The sequence below is a fragment of the Nuphar pumila genome, chromosome 11, assembly GCF_984573655.1.
Source record: "Nuphar pumila chromosome 11, dmNupPumi1.hap1.1, whole genome shotgun sequence".
In the NCBI taxonomy this organism is placed as follows: domain Eukaryota; kingdom Viridiplantae; phylum Streptophyta; class Magnoliopsida; order Nymphaeales; family Nymphaeaceae; genus Nuphar; species Nuphar pumila.
Genome location: NC_143259.1, coordinates 15,166,213 through 15,183,395, shown reverse-complemented (window position 1 = coordinate 15,183,395; position 17,183 = coordinate 15,166,213). Strand labels below are relative to the sequence as shown.

Here is a 17,183-nt window from a genome sequence, read left to right as displayed (position 1 = left end):
TAATGTTTTCAGGTAGCGAGTGAACTCATAAGTGATGGTGGAAAGTTGTGACGGGGACCGAGCCAAGACTTTTCCAACCTTCAAGTGTTTTTGGACTGCAAGCATTTTAAATACTCAAGACTTTAAATGGACTATTATTATTTATTTGGAGATGTATGGACATTTATTTAATTTATGAATGTTTAAATTTTCAATTTATGACATGTATGGATGTAAATATAATCGGGAAAGTAACACACCAATTTTTTGTCCCGTTTAGTTTTTCGCTACAATTTTATAAAAATATTTCAAAAAAAAATTTATGATTTTCAGGATACAAAATTTTTGGGTGTTACAATCAGACCTCTAGTACGCCTTTTAATATGGTCTGGAATAGTATATTAGTAAATATGGATATATTTCATAAAAGTTATGATTTGCCAACTAAGTTTTTGTAAATCTTGTTTTCGAGACATGTTTGTTATTTATTTTGGTATCCCTAAAATCTCTATAACTTTTAGTCTTATTTTAATTAAAAATATTACCTAATGAGGGATGGCCTTGTCAATTAGAAAGGTGTGGTTGGAAGTTGGCATCAAATGAGACTTTTTTTCTTAATGGGAGTACTCTATAAATAGTGTCTCGCCTTAAGGAGGAGCAATGGAGAAATCCTTATGAGTAGCCGTATGCCATATAGCCAAGAGGCAAGTTATGTCTGTCTCATTCAGTGTGCTCTTAAACCTAGGATGGACATAAAATCTTGAGCTCAATTCTATTTTGATGGTGGTTCAAGTTAAATTAAGTTGATCTAGCCTTATGCCTTATTTTTTTAGGAGTCTTTTGTTGGTGAAAGGTATGCTTTTTCTTCTCATCTTTCTTGATGTTATTATTAACTCATGTATATTATTTATTCAAATTCGTGTTGGAAACTTATACATATATTTGTGTCAGATCATACCTAAAATCGGATAGCACTTGATATAGTCATCTTGTGGAAGCCGTAACCTTGCAACCGTATATTAAAGTTCAGTGATTTTTTATGCATTAAAAAAACTTATTCAATTATCTAAATTTTGTATTTTTAATCCAAAAGCAAATTTCTCATTTATTATGTCTGAAATTGCTTAACAATAAAACGGTTTTTGTTTAGGCATATTTGGTTGCTTATGTAGATAAGTTTGATCTTATTTAAAATCATATTTATGATTGTTGATTATGATTACATGTTTTTTATTATAAGTATTTATTATTTGAAATTTGATCCCTTCAGAAAAGCTTAGATATTTTAATTTAGATTATTTATAATCATATATACTAATTTATAACACTGATTTAGTCATGAAAATTTTATTTGCATATTTAAATTGACATGTCATATGGATCATGTATAGAAGTGTATAGCTAATTTCATTACTATGATTATTTTAAATAAATAAATAAGAAAAAATATTTGTTTAATGAAATTATATACTTAATTGCAATCATACTCAATTAATAATATTCTTTCCAAGTTGAAGAAATCCATAATCATTTGTTTCTTCATTGTTAGGTTTTTGGCAAGTGTGGACTCAGATGTGTCATCTATTTGGTGTCCGCTGGAAATCTAAGGAGAATCTGAAGGAATCTCTGCGACATTGGTCTGGGATCAGACTTCCCAATAAATGCATTTTTATTGGTGGTGGAGGTTCATCTCGGAATAATATGGTCTTTGATGATGGAGAAGCTTTGGTGGAGGCTCGGGTGGCAAGTATTTTAAGTAAATCAGTATTTGATTGATCAAAATTTATTGGAATTCTTCAAGTTTGAGAAGCTCAAACGTGTTTGGACCCCAAAGGAGTGCATCCACACTCCAGGGGCGTAGCTAGGATTCATGCGAGGCGGGGGGGGCAAACAGGGGTGTAGAAAAAAAAAACTGTGTGATAGTCGGGGGTTTGGGGGCAGCGGCCCCGACAAAAAAAATTTGAGATAAAATAAAAAATGGCTACAATTATTAATAAAAATCTATTTCATATGGAATCAGGGCTGGGCTAGGACTGGGCTTTTAAAAAAAAAAAAATGTTTTGGGAGGCAGGACTGGGCTACAGCCCAGTCCTGCCCCCCTCTAGCTATGCCTCTGCACACTCCTATGCACCTTGAGAAACTTGGGGCCCTTGGTCATGATCAGAGTTGGAAGGATAAAACCCCGGATTGGTTTTCCTTTGTGATGTAAATGTCATGCTGAATTCTTGATGTAACTGGTAGGGGTTTGCTTAACTCCAGCTTGCTAATCCAATAAGGAAAAAGCTTGAGGCCAACTTAGTCATGTGCTTGAATTTAGCTCATCTGAGTTAGGTTGACAGCTCAGCGGGGATTGAACTCAAGCTTAGGCCTTTACATATTACAGATGAGTTACGCGTCTCTGATTAATAAGTTGAACCAAGTCTGATGTTGCTTGCCTATAATGGCTCTGTCCATCTGGTAGGGATGACTCCTGCATGTCACCAAGCTGAAGAAACGCTGCGAATTCAAAATCCATAGGTGTCCCTTGCCACAAGGTTGAAGCTGGGTGTACACCTTGGTCAGTAAGGACCTCAAGAGTTTTACCTACTGGAGGGCTGCCAATGTGTGGTCAGTGATGGGGGATCTAACCCAAAAGAAAGGTCTAGTGTTTGCTCAATCCAGCTTGAATCACAAAGATATTCCAACTTAAAAATAACTCTAGCTCAAAGGGTTCAGTAGCAACTTGGTTTGTTTGCCAAACCAATTTGAGGATGGTCACCATACCACCAGGGTTATTTTAGTCTCATAAAAGCAAACAATCATGCTACTTTTAGAAAGAGATGCTATGCAGGCCCCTGTTTCAAAGGGGAAGACATGGGAAGTCTAGTGTTGCGCAAGCCAGCTTGTATCACAAAGATACTCCAAGTTAAAATTAACACTATCTTAAAGGGTTCAGTAGCAGCTTGGTCAGTTTGACAAACCAATTTGGGGATGGTCACCTTACCACCAGGGCAACTTTTAGTCTCATAAAAGCAAGCAAACATGCTACTTTTAGAAAGAAAAATGCTATGCAGACCCCTGTTTCAAAGGGGAAGACATTGGCCCCAAGGGGTTTGGCACAGTGGGAGGGGACCTTGACCACTAGAAGGGTGGTCAGGGTTTTATTCTCATGAGTGCAAAACCCCTTGCATTATTGAGGGCAAGGGATAAGCCCTTGCTCAGCCGAAGTCAGGCGGCTCCCTGGAGGCAAGGGTTGCAGCACAGGTTTACACTGTCAGAAGGCAACCATAAGTACTACAGGCCGAGTCAGCATGACTAGGTCTCCGATCCCGATGGTGGTTTCCCGGTCCATGAAAAAAAGGGGGAAGACATGGAACCCATTCTCTTGCTCACTATGTTGACTCTTGAAGAATACCAACTTGATAGTAATTGGGCATGGACTCACCAAAGCAGATCCGACTATATAGTTGGATTGAATTTGCTGCATCCATTAATGACCAGATTTGGAACTGATGAAGAATTCAGATACCAATTTATGAACCAGAGTTACTGGATCTCAAGTTTGAAACTGAATCAGATTAAGATCCAAAAAACTTGATATGAATTCTTCTGAAAAGAAGGGCTTTAAGAGCTGATAGATGTGTGGAGGGAGCCAAGCATAGCATGTTAAAACTCATCTAGCTTTAGCTCAAGGCAGCTTGAGCTTGGGTTCAGACCAAGCTGCCTCAAGCTCAATCCAAACCCGAGCATAATGTTTGAATAAAAAGATATGTACCTTAGTATGGTCGGAGGCAGGAAATAGATCCATGAAAACTACATGCTATCACACACACACACTGTCACAGTCTAAAAGTCATACTTCTCTATTCGCTCATGAGAAGGTGCTTGGCTCACTCTCAACCCTTGATCAGCACGCAACCCACCCTAAGATGAACCTCTCTCTCTCTCTCTCTCTCTCTCTCTCTCTCTCTCTCTCTCTCTCTCTCTCTCTGTATGATAATCTTACATCTTGGTGACCCTTTTCTGGTGAGCAGTAGATCTCTTAGTCAATGGACTTCAAATGAGTAGACTGCTGCCTGTTATCAATAATGGAAACCAATAAAAGTTAAATAGAAAAGGGTGATTTCGTTCTGTTTTGTACAAAATCATGCCCACTTACGGCCTCCTAAATCAGCTAAAGATATCTAAAGTAGGTCACCAGTCATAAACCGATGATTCAAAACAGCGGATGCGATCGGCCTTCTGCGAAAATCTGGGTTCATCATAGCCTATAAAAAATAATATAGTGCTATTAGTTTCTTGTAAAATTGACAATCAAAAAGTGAACTCAGATCTTGTGAAACTAATAATCAACAAAATAACTCGGCATTCACAAACTTCACAGATAGCATCAACATTAAACCAGAATCAGGTTGTGGCATTGGGATACAAGTGATTTCTGAACTAAGAACATTGGACAACCACATGTAATAGCAATGAAACAATGCTTACTTAGATTGAAATCCAATTTGGTCAGATGTGGAATGGATGCAGTGGATCCAACCTACCACATCAGATTTGAAGCAAGATTAAGTCGAAGTCATGACTTCAAACGCAATTCAGAATGGCAGCTCTGAGTTTCATCCAGATCGCACTTCGAACACTAAATATTCGAAGTAATTACTTTTCCTTTTTAAGAAAAATAATTATATAAATATTTTATAAAAGTTCTCCACGAGTTGCTTATAATCCATTTCATATATAGTCGCTCTCTTGATGGGCCATTTCTTCCGATCATGTGAAGATCAGCCAAGATTCATGCCCACATAGACATGTAAAATTGGTTCAAGATCAAACTGTCTGCTGCTAATTATTGGGGATCTGACAAGAACCTGATTCCAACTATGGGTTAGAAAAAATGGATCACATCCAAATCTAATTCAGTTTCTGTTCAGAACACAAGATGTACACTAACGCCAATGAAAACCAGGTCAGAATGGGTTAGATATCCATCTTATTTTCAAAACGAATTTAGAGGTTGACATCCTGTTGCTTCAGCTTTGCTCTTGCATTGCTAGAAGCTGTCATCAAATACATTTCCCCCATCTAATAAGTTGTTTCATGATTATCATTTCAATATTAGCATGTCTAATTTCTTTTTCCTGATTGTTAGTAGTTGAAGCTCAAAAGAATATAGGAAAACATATGTTAAGTAGCGGAACTAAATGCAAAAAACTTCTCATATGTTGGTCATACATAGACCTGTAGCAGCTCCCAACCAGCACAATCACCAAGGTCCAAAAATTTCACAGCTGCTGAGAGGCGTTCATCTGCTTGACAATACCTGCAATAAATTAAACAAAATGATTCAGCACAATTGCTAAAATATATACATTTAGATGGCCATAGAGTACCTCTATGTGCCATTTCTTTTAATGAGTTGATGACACTGAACCAAATATTGCAGACACTAGACTCAAGTTATGTTAGGTTTATGCGCCCTCGCACACCATGACAATATGGATCATAAAGCCCCATTTCATTATTTTAGATCTCACCCAAGGAGAAAAAATTATATAGAAAGAGCAAGGAAGAAAGTGTGCCCTAAGAGGTTGAAGAATTTCCATCAAGATTCTAACTGCATCCTTAAGTGGATGCAAGAGCTTGTCACCACATGAACTGTGATGCAGGTGTGGGGCATGGATATAGGTCCTGTTAAGAGCCCAGTAACTAATAAGGAACAAAATGAAAAGGAAACAAAATTAAGAAGATCATGGGGTTTCAAATTCTTAAGGCATTGTGAGTCCCACTTAGTATTGTAAGTATATCAAAAGAATGTTTATGATGACATATCATTTTTCCCAAGAATTGCCACAAAACAATATTAGTTCATAAAATAAAATAAAAATATTGTATATACGGTAAATTTTATAAAAAATCTGACAGCGACTGCCAAACTATTTCAACCATAAAATTTTAAGATTTAAGTTTTGCTCTTAAAAGACAAAATTTAGGACATTATTAATTCATTGAGCCAAAAATCACATAAATCTGATAACTGAACGGAGCTAGCGAGCCTTTGAAAGTGACTTGTGTTCATTGACCTGAACCTGTTGCTTCAAATTCAAAACTTGGTCACCATAAATCCACTTTTCCATTTCTCAACTAATATTTTTTGTTGCAATTCTTGGTTAAAATGATATGTCATCATAAACATTTTTTTGATATACTTACAATACTAAGTGGGACTCACAATGCCTCAAGAATTTGATACCCCATAATCTTCTTATTTTGGTTTCCTTTTCATTTTGCTCCTTATTAAGTAGTTACTGGGCTCTTAACAGGACCTATATCCATGCCCTAATAGTAAGATAAACTTCATCATAAATCCACTTCTCCATTTCTCAATTTAAGAAATATCTACATGGTAATTAAATTCCTTATCCCTAAATGATAGTGCAATACAATATCTAAGTGTGTAACTATCGCCTTCCAAAATTACCTATTTTCTTCTCATTTAACTCCTAAAATTGTAGAGTTTTGCAATGACCTATTCATTTCTTAAACTAACCCTTTTATTGCACTCTAATGGCAATTGTTATATTGTCATTGTGATTTCTTGTTTTAGTTCCTTATAACTAGGAACTGGTCTATGGAAAACCAAATGTGAAACCTTATTTGCTAGTTGAAATGATTGTGACCCTACATGAAACAGCCTTTTATTAGATTTAATTTGGTCATTAATAATGGTAACAACAATAAATTTTAAAGATCCTAATGTACCTAGGCATGAAAAACCCAAGTTAATCATGTTGATTTGTTCAAATAAAACATCAAACCATAAGGCAACTTAAGACATAGTGTATAACTATTTGCTGGAGCAACTTATAACATGTCATTGTTGTAGAATATAAAATGGTGCGGTTAAAATCATGTATATGTCAAATCCTTTCTTAAATAGAATGACTTGGAAAAAACATGTAATGCTTTAGTTTTTACAAGGAAAAAATTCTCATCAAAAATTTTAAGTAGATTATTTTAGAACCTTTAGACTTCTATGTGAGTCCATTAAGATTTAAAGTTTTTGTCATGACTACAGCGTCATTCCTTTCAAGATAATCACAAATAGTAGCTCATAAATAATTGGAGATTAGATAATCAAAAAATCAAAAAGCCCTATGATGAATAGGAGCCCACTAATAATTGGAAATACAGATGCTTGAGTGAAGCATCCAACTTTTAACACATGTTATACATAGGACTTAGACATGGAAATTAGTGGTGTTCCATTTCAAGTATCTTATCATATTCAAAAGATTTCTTGCCGAGCATTCAGAAACTGGTGCACAATTGGCAATATTAGAAAGCCTTTTAACTGATCTATGGAATGATTTGGGCACTTTTATGAAATAATGGAATATCTTGGATTCCACTTTGTTCAAAGATCTTAACATTCTCTACATGAGAATTTTGACATATATGTAAATGGAAAATTCTTTACAGTTCTTTGTTGAGAAGTGTAGGTAATATGGGGTTGTACCATATGTAATCTTAGCCTTTTATGTTACCCTCAATCATGTTTGTATATATGATTATTTATGAGGGGTAGTTTTGTATTTTTGGAGGAAGTTAAGGTAGTCAACTAATTTTGTCTTGTTGTGCAACCAAGAGGGGTCGTCCCCCTTAAGTTGTATTGCTCTCATTTTGCAAACTAATGAAGCAAAGGTTTTCTCATTGTGCCTCCCTTTGTTCTTGAGCTATCTTCCTCACGTTTCTTTGGCTTCCACATGTTATCAGAGCCAAGAAGGGAGGATTAAGATCAATGTGAGAAACTCATCAGCCTTCATTCAGTCATCTAAGGGTGATGCAACAGTGTGCTCATGCAAGGAAGGTGACGTCATCAGTCCTTATAGGACTTTTTGTTTTCAGCAATCTGAGGTAACTGTTGAAACATATAAGTAATTTAGTTTTTGCTTTATTTTTATTCTTTCGTACATAGTCTTATAGGTAAGGGGTAAACTTGTAAAATAGTTCTTTATGTTACTTTTCTTTTGTAACCCTTTAGAGAGGTCGACCCAAATATAAGAGGGCACTCTCTCATTCACACAGTGTGGAATGACATCTTTTGCTTCAAATATGAGTGCTTTTATAACCCTAGCTCTTCACTTTGTCTAAACCCTTATATTTCAACATGGTATCAGAGCTAGAGGGTGCAGGGAAGGAGCAGCTCCTTCTAGAAGGAGGAGAAGCTTGGTATTGTGCTGACATCAGCTGATGTCATCAAGAGTGGAACAACTGGTCTGTTTAGACCAGTTTTGGTTAGTTTAAATCCACAGTTTGTTAGGGCTTGATTTTAGAAGTTCTACAAATCAAACCCCATTGGATTTGGAGTTGTTTTGGATTTTTGGTGAATTTTTCAAGAATTTCTGAGTTTTTTGAAAATTTCAAACCAGTTTTGAGAAAACCCTTAAATCTGTCTCGTTTTCTGGTTAGTAAGGGCTCAGATTGTTCTATTCAAGTCATTTTTTATTTTGGAAGACTCCTATCTCATTTTTGTGCTTAGCTTTGGGATATATACTGAGTTTTGATAAAATCCCTATAGCAGCCTCTTTTCTGCCTTTTTGCATTGTATTTTGGCCATTGGGTGAGTTGATACGTGGTGCCGTATCAGCTGATTCAGTTTGGGAGTATATTCACCCCCATTTGAGTGGATAATGATCTATTGGAAGTAATTTGGCTTGGTTGAGTAAATATTTTAAAGTTTTTAGCATGTTTTTCATCTTCAGTTGGGGGGCGGTAACCCTAGTTACAGGTTGTTTTGGCTTGGGCAGTGTGCTGCGTAATTGTTGGCAGGTTTCTGTGTGTAAAAGTAGTTTGGGAATCATATTTTGTGGAATTGCTTTGTGTAGAAGGGTTTCTACTTGAAATGTATCCTAGTTGTTGCGTCATATTGTGGTTTATTTGATATAATTGTGAGAGATGAAGAAGGATGGAATCTATATTGTTCCAGTAAAACTGGATGGGACAAACTATGCGTATTGGGATGATTTTATGTCAGCCGTAATAATAGGAAAAGGGCTTGGAGGGTACTTGGATGGTTCAAAAGCAAGACCCAAGCCCATGGATGCAGATTTTGACAAAGCGATAGAAGATTGCATTGTGAACAATGCAAGAGCTAAGGCTTGGATTCTTGGTTTGGTAGAATAGAGAATAGCTATGAATCTGTCCAAGTTTCAGGAAGCCAAAGAAGGCAAGGCACTATCAACTCACTCAAGAACTGAGGAGCATGCGTCAAGGGAATAAGTCGATTGAAGAATTTTATTCTCATATGTAAAGAATTTAGGATGCTCTTGAGCTTATGGAAAACCAAACAAATGAACTTGTCTGGGACTCCTTGACCAGCATAAGGAAACCGATAGGGTCATTGAGTGATTGACTTCGGTTACCAAGGTTATAGCAGATTGATTGTAGAAGAGACCAAGATGAAGTCTCTTGGAACTTACTCATCCGGAGACCATGTCATGGAAGTTTCTAGACACTCGAATTGCAGAGGTAGAGAAAGAACTGATGGATGAGGTGATTTACACTTTGGAGGGAGAGATGACCTCAGCTCTATTCAATGTTACTATTGCAAGAATTTTGGTCATATGAAAAATTATTGTCCAATACTCAAGAAAAAGAAAGGTGGCGTGTTTGCAGCATCCTCGAATGGTGAAGGTATGCAGGTTAAAGAGGATTATTCTGACATTGGTACTCAGTCTATGTGGCTATCAGCCTCAAAAGGATCAGCTCAGTCTATGTGGCTATCAGCCTCAAAAGGATCAGAATTATCAGGTGGTGGTCAGCTCCAACTACTAGAAAAGATGCAAAACATATCCAACAACCACAACTTCTTGCTCAGTTCATTGTAGCTTCTTCCTCTGTTATCCTTAGTTCTTCCTCTGGTATCGCTTTCCAAGGTATCTCAGGTTGTTCCTCTGGTTGGTTAATAGACTCAGGAGCTTCATGTCATATGACCTCTCATGAGTTTATGTTGACCAACTGTCAATCTTGCAGTGGTGTTTTTTGCATTGCAAATGGTTCCTCTATGTCTGTATCAAAAGTAGGTTTCATTACTTTTAAGTTTTATCATGATAGTAAAATTAATTTGTCTCAGGTTTATCATGTCCCATCCCTTGCTATGAATTTTGTTTTTGTTGGTCAAATTACCAAACTTAACTGTAATGTTACCTTCTCTTCTTCTGACTATGTGGTGCAATATCAGTTGTCAGGGAAGAAGATTTGCATTGGTCATAGAATAGGAGACTTGTACTACTTGGATTGGATTGATATGGGTAAGCAAAAGCAGCATGGGATCATATTGGGAGCTTCTGTCATAGATGAATTTGTTTTGTGGCACCAGAGACTGTCATATTTCCAGCTCTAGGTTGTAAAAGTTAATATCTTCAAGGAGTTTTGGTGAGTTAAAGTTAGTTGTGTCAAATCATGTCAAAGATTGTGAGAGTTGTAGGTTGGCAAAGGGTAATGCCTTGTCATTCAGATCTAGTGATAGAGAATCAGAAAATCCTTTTGATCTAGTACATTCTGATGTATGGGGTTCTTTTATTTTGTCATCATATTTTGTTACCTTCATAGATGATTGTACAAGATTTACATGGTTATATTTTATGAAAAATAGAAATGAACTCGTTGAAATGTTTAAAAACTTTTGTGTTATGATTGAAAATCAATTTGCAGTTAAGATCAAGACTCTTCATACGGACTCTGGAGGTGAATATGTTAGTAGTGTATTTGAAATGTTTCTATGGATATCTCGGCAAGTTGTCTTCCATGAAGATGTGTTAAATTTCAAAACATGTAGAAGAGACAAGGAATGAGTATGACTTGTCCTTTTTTGTTTTGTTTGATGAAAAGGAAAATGTAAATGAGAGAGCAGAGGTTCAAGGGGAGCAAATTCAGTCTAAAGAGGGAAATGTAAACGAGAGAGCAGAGGTTCAAAGGGAGCAGGGGAAATGTAAACGAGAGAGCAGAGGTTCAAAGGGAGCAAATTCCGTTTAAAGATGGTAGATTTGGGCAGTCCTACTCAAGAAGACAAGAAAATTTAATTGAGATCCCATTTTTAGAACAAGTGGAGGAGCAATCGCAGAAAAGAGAAGAGGCCAATTCTGATCATATTCCATGGTTAGCTAAATCTGATCACCAAAGGTTAGAGTTTGTCTGAATTGTCATCTTCTTTCTCTAATCCCTCTCAGTATAAGTACTAGAGCTTCAGTCCCTCCTCATTTTGTATCCTATGAGTCTTTTTCCTCAACATCGTGCATTAATTCATTCTTATGATGAGTCTGAGTCTTATGCAGAGGCAACGAGCAAAGAGGAGTGGCAAAGAGTTATGATTGACGAAATGAGTGCACTTTGAGAGAATGCAAGCATGGAAGTTCATAAAACCTTCACCAAGAAAAAATGTTGTTGGAAGCAAGTGGGTCTATAAGATAAAGACTAAGCAAATGGGTCAATTGAGAGATGCAAGGCAAGATTAGTAGCTAAGGGTTATAGTCAGTGGTTTGGAATTGATTTTACCAAAACCTTTGTTCATGTTGCGCATAATGACAACTATTTGTACTTTACTTGTTGTGGCTGCAATTCAACATTAAAATCTGTGGCAATTAGATGTCAAGAATGCATTCTTAAATGGAGACCTAGAAGAGGAAGTATATATGGAACTACCTCAATGATACTCAGATCCAGAGGGTAGGGTTTGTAGACTTTGTAGAGCATTATATGGATTAAAACAAGCTCCTCAAACATGGTTTGAGAAGTTTAGCTCAGCGATAAAATCCCTTGGTTTTGAGCAGAGTCATCATGACCCTGCTTTATTTGTGTCGTCTTCTATGCTTAAAAAATGTGTACTACTTCTTTATGTAGATGATATGATACTTTGAGAAGATGATATGGAAAAAGTGAAGGAGACCAAAAAGAAGTTAGCTAACATGTTTGAGATGAAAGACTTAGGGCGTTTGAAGTATTATTTTCTTAGGTTAAAGATAGCATAATCTCCAAAGGGCCTATATTTGTCTCAACATAAGTATCCCACACACTTGGTGGTGAAGGCAAGATTGGTAGATGACTAAAAAAGAGTCACCTCTTCTATGGAAACAAATTTGAAGATACGAGTCACTAATGGTGTTGAGCTAGAAGATCCAGTCAATTACAGGCAATTAGTTGAAAGCCTTGTATATTTGACTATATCCAGACTAGACATTATCTATACAGTTCATGTGGTCAGCCAATTTATGAGTACTCCCACAACAGTTCATTTAGTTGTTGTACTCAAGATTATCAGGTATGTAAAATACACAATGCACTATAGCATATTCTTCTCATCTTCATCTGATACAGAGCTACAGCCTTTTTGTGATGCTAACTTTGGAGGCTCTACTCGAGATAGGTTTTTCACTACTAGTTTCTGTGTTTTTCTGAAAAGTTTCTTGATCTCATGAAAAAGCAAGAAACAACAGAGGGTTGCTTTATCCACTGCAGAAGCAAAATACAAAGCAATGGCTCAAGTCACAGCTGAGATAATTTGGATACGAAGTTAGGAATTTCCAGTGCAGACAAAACTCAATTATATTGTGACAATATGAGTGTTATCCATATTGCAAAGCATCCATAATTTCATGAGCGCACCAAACACATTGAAATAGATTGTCACTATATAAGAAGGAATTATGAAGATGGGATCATTGCTTTGAATCATGTGAGCTCAAAGAATCAGATTGCGGATGTGTTTACAAAAAAGTTTGGCACTTACGCATTTTAATACTTTCCTTTCCAAACTTGGAATGATCCCTTTACATCACTCCAAGTTTGAAGAGGAGCGTTAAAACATATATGTAATTTAGCTTTTGCTTTCTTTTTATTCCTTTGTACATAGTCTTATAGGTAAGGGGTAAACTTGTAAAATAGTTCATGTTACTTTTCTTTTGTAACCCTTTAGAGAGGTCTACCCAAATATAAGAGGGCACTCTTGTGAAAGTATCTTCAACAAGATACTATAAGCAAGACCCAATATTCTTGATGAAGGACAAGTGCACACATGCACAGTAAGAACACTTGTGCACAAAGGCACAAACCAATCAATCTCACAAAAGCACTAAAAGAAAGAATATAATATTTATTGAACACTTGGGCTTTGACCCAAAGCCATAGGAAAAATACAAGGGGAAGACCCCCATTTATATAGAGGTGGAGACCTTGGAGGGGCTCCACTTCTAGTCGTTGGAGCCCCTCCAATGGTCACAAATGTGACCGTTGGAGGGGCCCAACGACTAGATGTTGGGACCCTCAAGGTACACAATAACCTAGATAAAAAGAAAATAATAAAAAGAAAAAAATAAAAGTAAAAAATAAATAAAAAGAAATTACAACATATCCAAAAATGAATATGCACAAAAAGACTAAACTACCCCTCCAACTATTACGAGAAATAAATATATATATAGGTAGATATATGCACATATATATGAAATATATATGTGCATGTATCTTCCTATATATATATATATATATATATATATATATATAACAATTACATAGAATTGGTATTACAATTTAACAACTCTCTCGTTCACGCAGTGTGTAATGACATCTTTTGCTTCTTCAGATATGAGTGCTTTTGTAACCCTAGCTCTTCTCTTTCTCTAAACCCTTATATCTCAATAGTAACAACATAGCAGTTCTTGGTTTTAGAGAGATTTAGAATCATGAAACAGTATCATCAGGAATATATTGGAATTTCTGGACATTTTTTTGGATTTTCTGTTAATGGGTCTGAACAGTGTCGAGATTTGTTTTCCTTGCTTGTTGAAGCCCTATCAGTGGGTTTAGATACCTCCGTAAGGTATCTTTGAGGTCGTTTTTGTGTTAGAAGTGTGTTGTGGGCAGTTTTGTGATGAAAAGAAGCACATTTGATTAGGTGTGCTATGAAAAAGTTTAGTGCTCTATGCATGTGGCGGTAAACTGAAATAGGGTATTCTTATTGTCGACTGCATTTGTTTGTGCTTGGGTCAGCATGTTGTGTTATTGTGCCATCTCTATCTCACTTTTATTGAGATTTGTGTTTGCACAGTGAATCCTAGAGTGTTTTCTCAGTTTATGGGTAGAAATTGGGGTATCGGCTGCTAGTTTTGTTTCTTACTTGGAGTCTTGTTGTGAAGAACAGCCTATTTGAAGTGTGTGACTGCCTCTTTGTATTGGGGCTGCTGCTGTTTCATTTTGGTGATTTAGCTTGTTGAATGGTTTTGTTGCTAGCAATATCTTGGTGTTGCCATATTGTGGTCTCATGATTTGTGCAGCCTGATTTGTAGTTTGGGGAATGGATAAGTATGGAGAAGAAAGAGAATATTCACATTATTCCCATTAAATTTGATGGGACCAACTTTGCATATTAGGTGGAGTTTATGTGAACTGTTAATAAGGGGTATAGATACATTGGGTTCTTGGAAGGCACCAAAGTCAAGCCCAAGAAATAAGATGACAACTATGAAACAAGCATAGTAGATTGGGAGAGAGACAACACCAAAGTAAAGTCATGGCTCTTGGGATCAGTGGAACATAACATTTCAATGAATATCGTGAAGTATGAAAATGCAAAGGATGCTTGGGCGTATTTGAAGCAAGTGTATGAGCAATCTAATTGGGCAAAGAGATACCAATTAGAACAAGAGTTGAAGTCTCTCAGGCAAGGGTAGAATCACAGATATCGGTGATATTTTTAAAATATCGTGATATTATCACTGTATTTTCAGAAAACGATATTATAGGTAAAATATCGTGATATTATTAATTATTGTTACTTTTTTTACTTGTTTTCTACATCTTAAATGTGTTTTTCTCTTTTATTTTGTATTTTGACTTATTTTTTATTATCTAAACATGATATTTTTTTACTTATTTTTGTTATTTTTATATATATTTTTATGCCCCAAGATTTTTTCAAGATTTATCATCAAACCTATAATATTGCGAGAAATAGCCTTGCCAAGATATAGCCGACACCCATATTTGTGACTATGGGCAAAGGAATGAGTCCATTCAGGAACTTTACGCTTGATTTCAGCAAGCATCAGATGCCTTGATAGCTATGTTGGCAATTATGAAGTGTGATAAATATAATGAGTGTGTTGAATGCAAGACCTGGAATAGAGGTCAAGGACCAAAAACAAGTAATTGATTTTCTTATGGTGCTCCGTCCCGAATTTGATAGCGTGTGCAACAATATTTTCCATCGGTCCTTTCTCCCCACTCTGGTACAGACATTGGGTGAGCTTCTTTCAAAAGAGACTAAGTTGAAGTCTCTTGATAGCTAGTCCCCAACAGAGTGTGCTTATAGAGACCCGTCAATTTGGGGGGAGAGGTGGAGGTAGAACAAGAGGTCGTCTAGTGGGGGACATTGAGATATGAGCTTCATCCAATGCCACTACTGAAAGAGCTATGGACATATGAAAAATCCATGTCCTGTTCTCAAAAAGAAGAAGGGTGGAGTTGTAGTTGTCTCTATTAGACTGGGTATACTTGTGTTTGTACTTAAGGTTTGGATCCGGACCCGGATCCAAACTCCCCTTATGTAATATGTCTAATTGATATTAGACAAACTTGTAAATACTGTAACTTATTAGGGCTATTTGTGTCATATAGCCATGTATTAGGTCATGTATTATGCTTTACATTATAAGTATTGAAGAGGTCACGATTTTTCCACAATGGAAAAACGTGATTAGTTGCAGCCCATTCACTTTCTCCTTTGCAGCTTCTTGTTCATCAATTCTGGGCTTTTCTCACATGGTATCAGAGCAACTCTGATCCAAGGGCTGAAGGTTTTTCCAGCAGGTACGTACCTAAGAGACCTAACTCTCCTTCTTATCTCTCTTCTATTCATTTGTTGTTCCCTTCTATTCTTCTCCAGTTTTCTCTGGATTACGATTTTGCTCTTCAGATCTGTAACTGAGTTGGGTTTGTGCTGTATTGATTTCACGACAACCCTAATTTCACGACAACCCTATTTCTTGCCCCAAATCAGTTTCACGTCTTCTTTGGGTTTGCGTCAAATCCATTTCACGACAGCGTCAAATCAGTTTCACGTTTTCAAAAAGGTTTTATTCTTGCCCCTATTTCCTGAAACTGATTTATTCTTGCCCCAAATCAGTTTCTCTTTCTTTGTGTTGCTTTGTTTGATTCTTCTCACGTTACTCTTGCATATCAGGTTTGTTGGATCGGGTTTTGTTTTCCCAGATCTGTGCATCAGATCCGATAACTGGCTAGAATCAAATCTAAAGTTCCCTTTTAGATTTACCTTTCTCTATCTATCTTCCTTAATCCTTGATTTAGCCTGTTGTCTCTTTACATTTGTTACTGCTGTGTGCAATCTTACGTATGCAACTTTGAAATCAGATTGGATCTGTACACCAGATCTATTATTTCTCGTTCAAGTTAAGTACTCAAGTTAAAAAAAAAAAAAAACGAGACTTACTTGTTGCATCGTGATCTGTCTACAGATACTCTCATTCTGTTCTACTGATTGCACTTTTCAAAAAAAAATTTAGCCATGGATGCTTCTTCTCAGTCATTTCTCTCATCTAATTTTCTCGGTCAACTACAACAACAACTACGCCTTCATCCCAAAACAATTGGGGTCAGCGATATGAACCAAAAAAGAAATTCATTTTGGGTCTTCCACATGAATTCTAATTTTCTCGGTCAACTCATTTCTGAAAAACTTACCAATCCCAATTTCCTGATTTGGAAAAGACAAATTCTTCCTTTTATTAAAAGTCAAGGTCTCTCTGGACATCTCACTGGATCAATCCCAGCTCCTCCAGAATTTATCATACAGGAAGCTAAGAATGTAAATGAGGCTGATCTCATACCACAAATTCCAAATCCTCAATATGAGATTTGGATGAAGCGTGATCAAGCTGCAGTTGCCTTTATCATCTCCACTATCTCTCAAGAAGTATTGGTGGGGATTCCAGATGAATGCTCAGCAAAAGAATTATGGGACAGACTAGTGAAGACGTACTCTCAGATATCAGAAGCTAGAATCTCCTTTCTTCAGCGTGAATTTCAACTCCTGACTAAGGGTTCCTTGCCCGTCATGGAGTACTTGAATAAGGTTAAGATCATCACTGATCAACTTGCAGTTGTTGGGTATGAAGTGGCAAATAAAGACAAGGTCAGACAAACCTTGAATG

General features: G+C 36.5%; 1 protein-coding gene across 3 annotated transcripts in view; it reads right to left on the bottom strand.

Moving 5' to 3' along the window:
* Positions 1–3,712: 3,712 nt before the first annotated feature.
* LOC149822081 (Protein kinase superfamily protein) overlaps positions 3,713–17,183 on the bottom strand; it is a 36,108-nt gene continuing 22,637 nt past the window's right edge. Inside the window, exons 11-12 of one of the 3 annotated variants that reach the window (XM_089981541.1) lie at positions 5,194–5,281; positions 3,713–4,226 (exon numbers count right to left, since the gene is read on the bottom strand). In XM_089981541.1, coding sequence (XP_089837667.1) covers positions 4,143–4,226; positions 5,194–5,281 — 172 coding nt within the window. In that variant the 3' untranslated portion in view covers positions 3,713–4,142. Of the gene's footprint in view, positions 4,227–5,193; positions 5,282–17,183 lie in introns of those variants that run through there. The other 2 variants (XM_089981542.1, XM_089981543.1) reach the window with 2 other exon arrangements.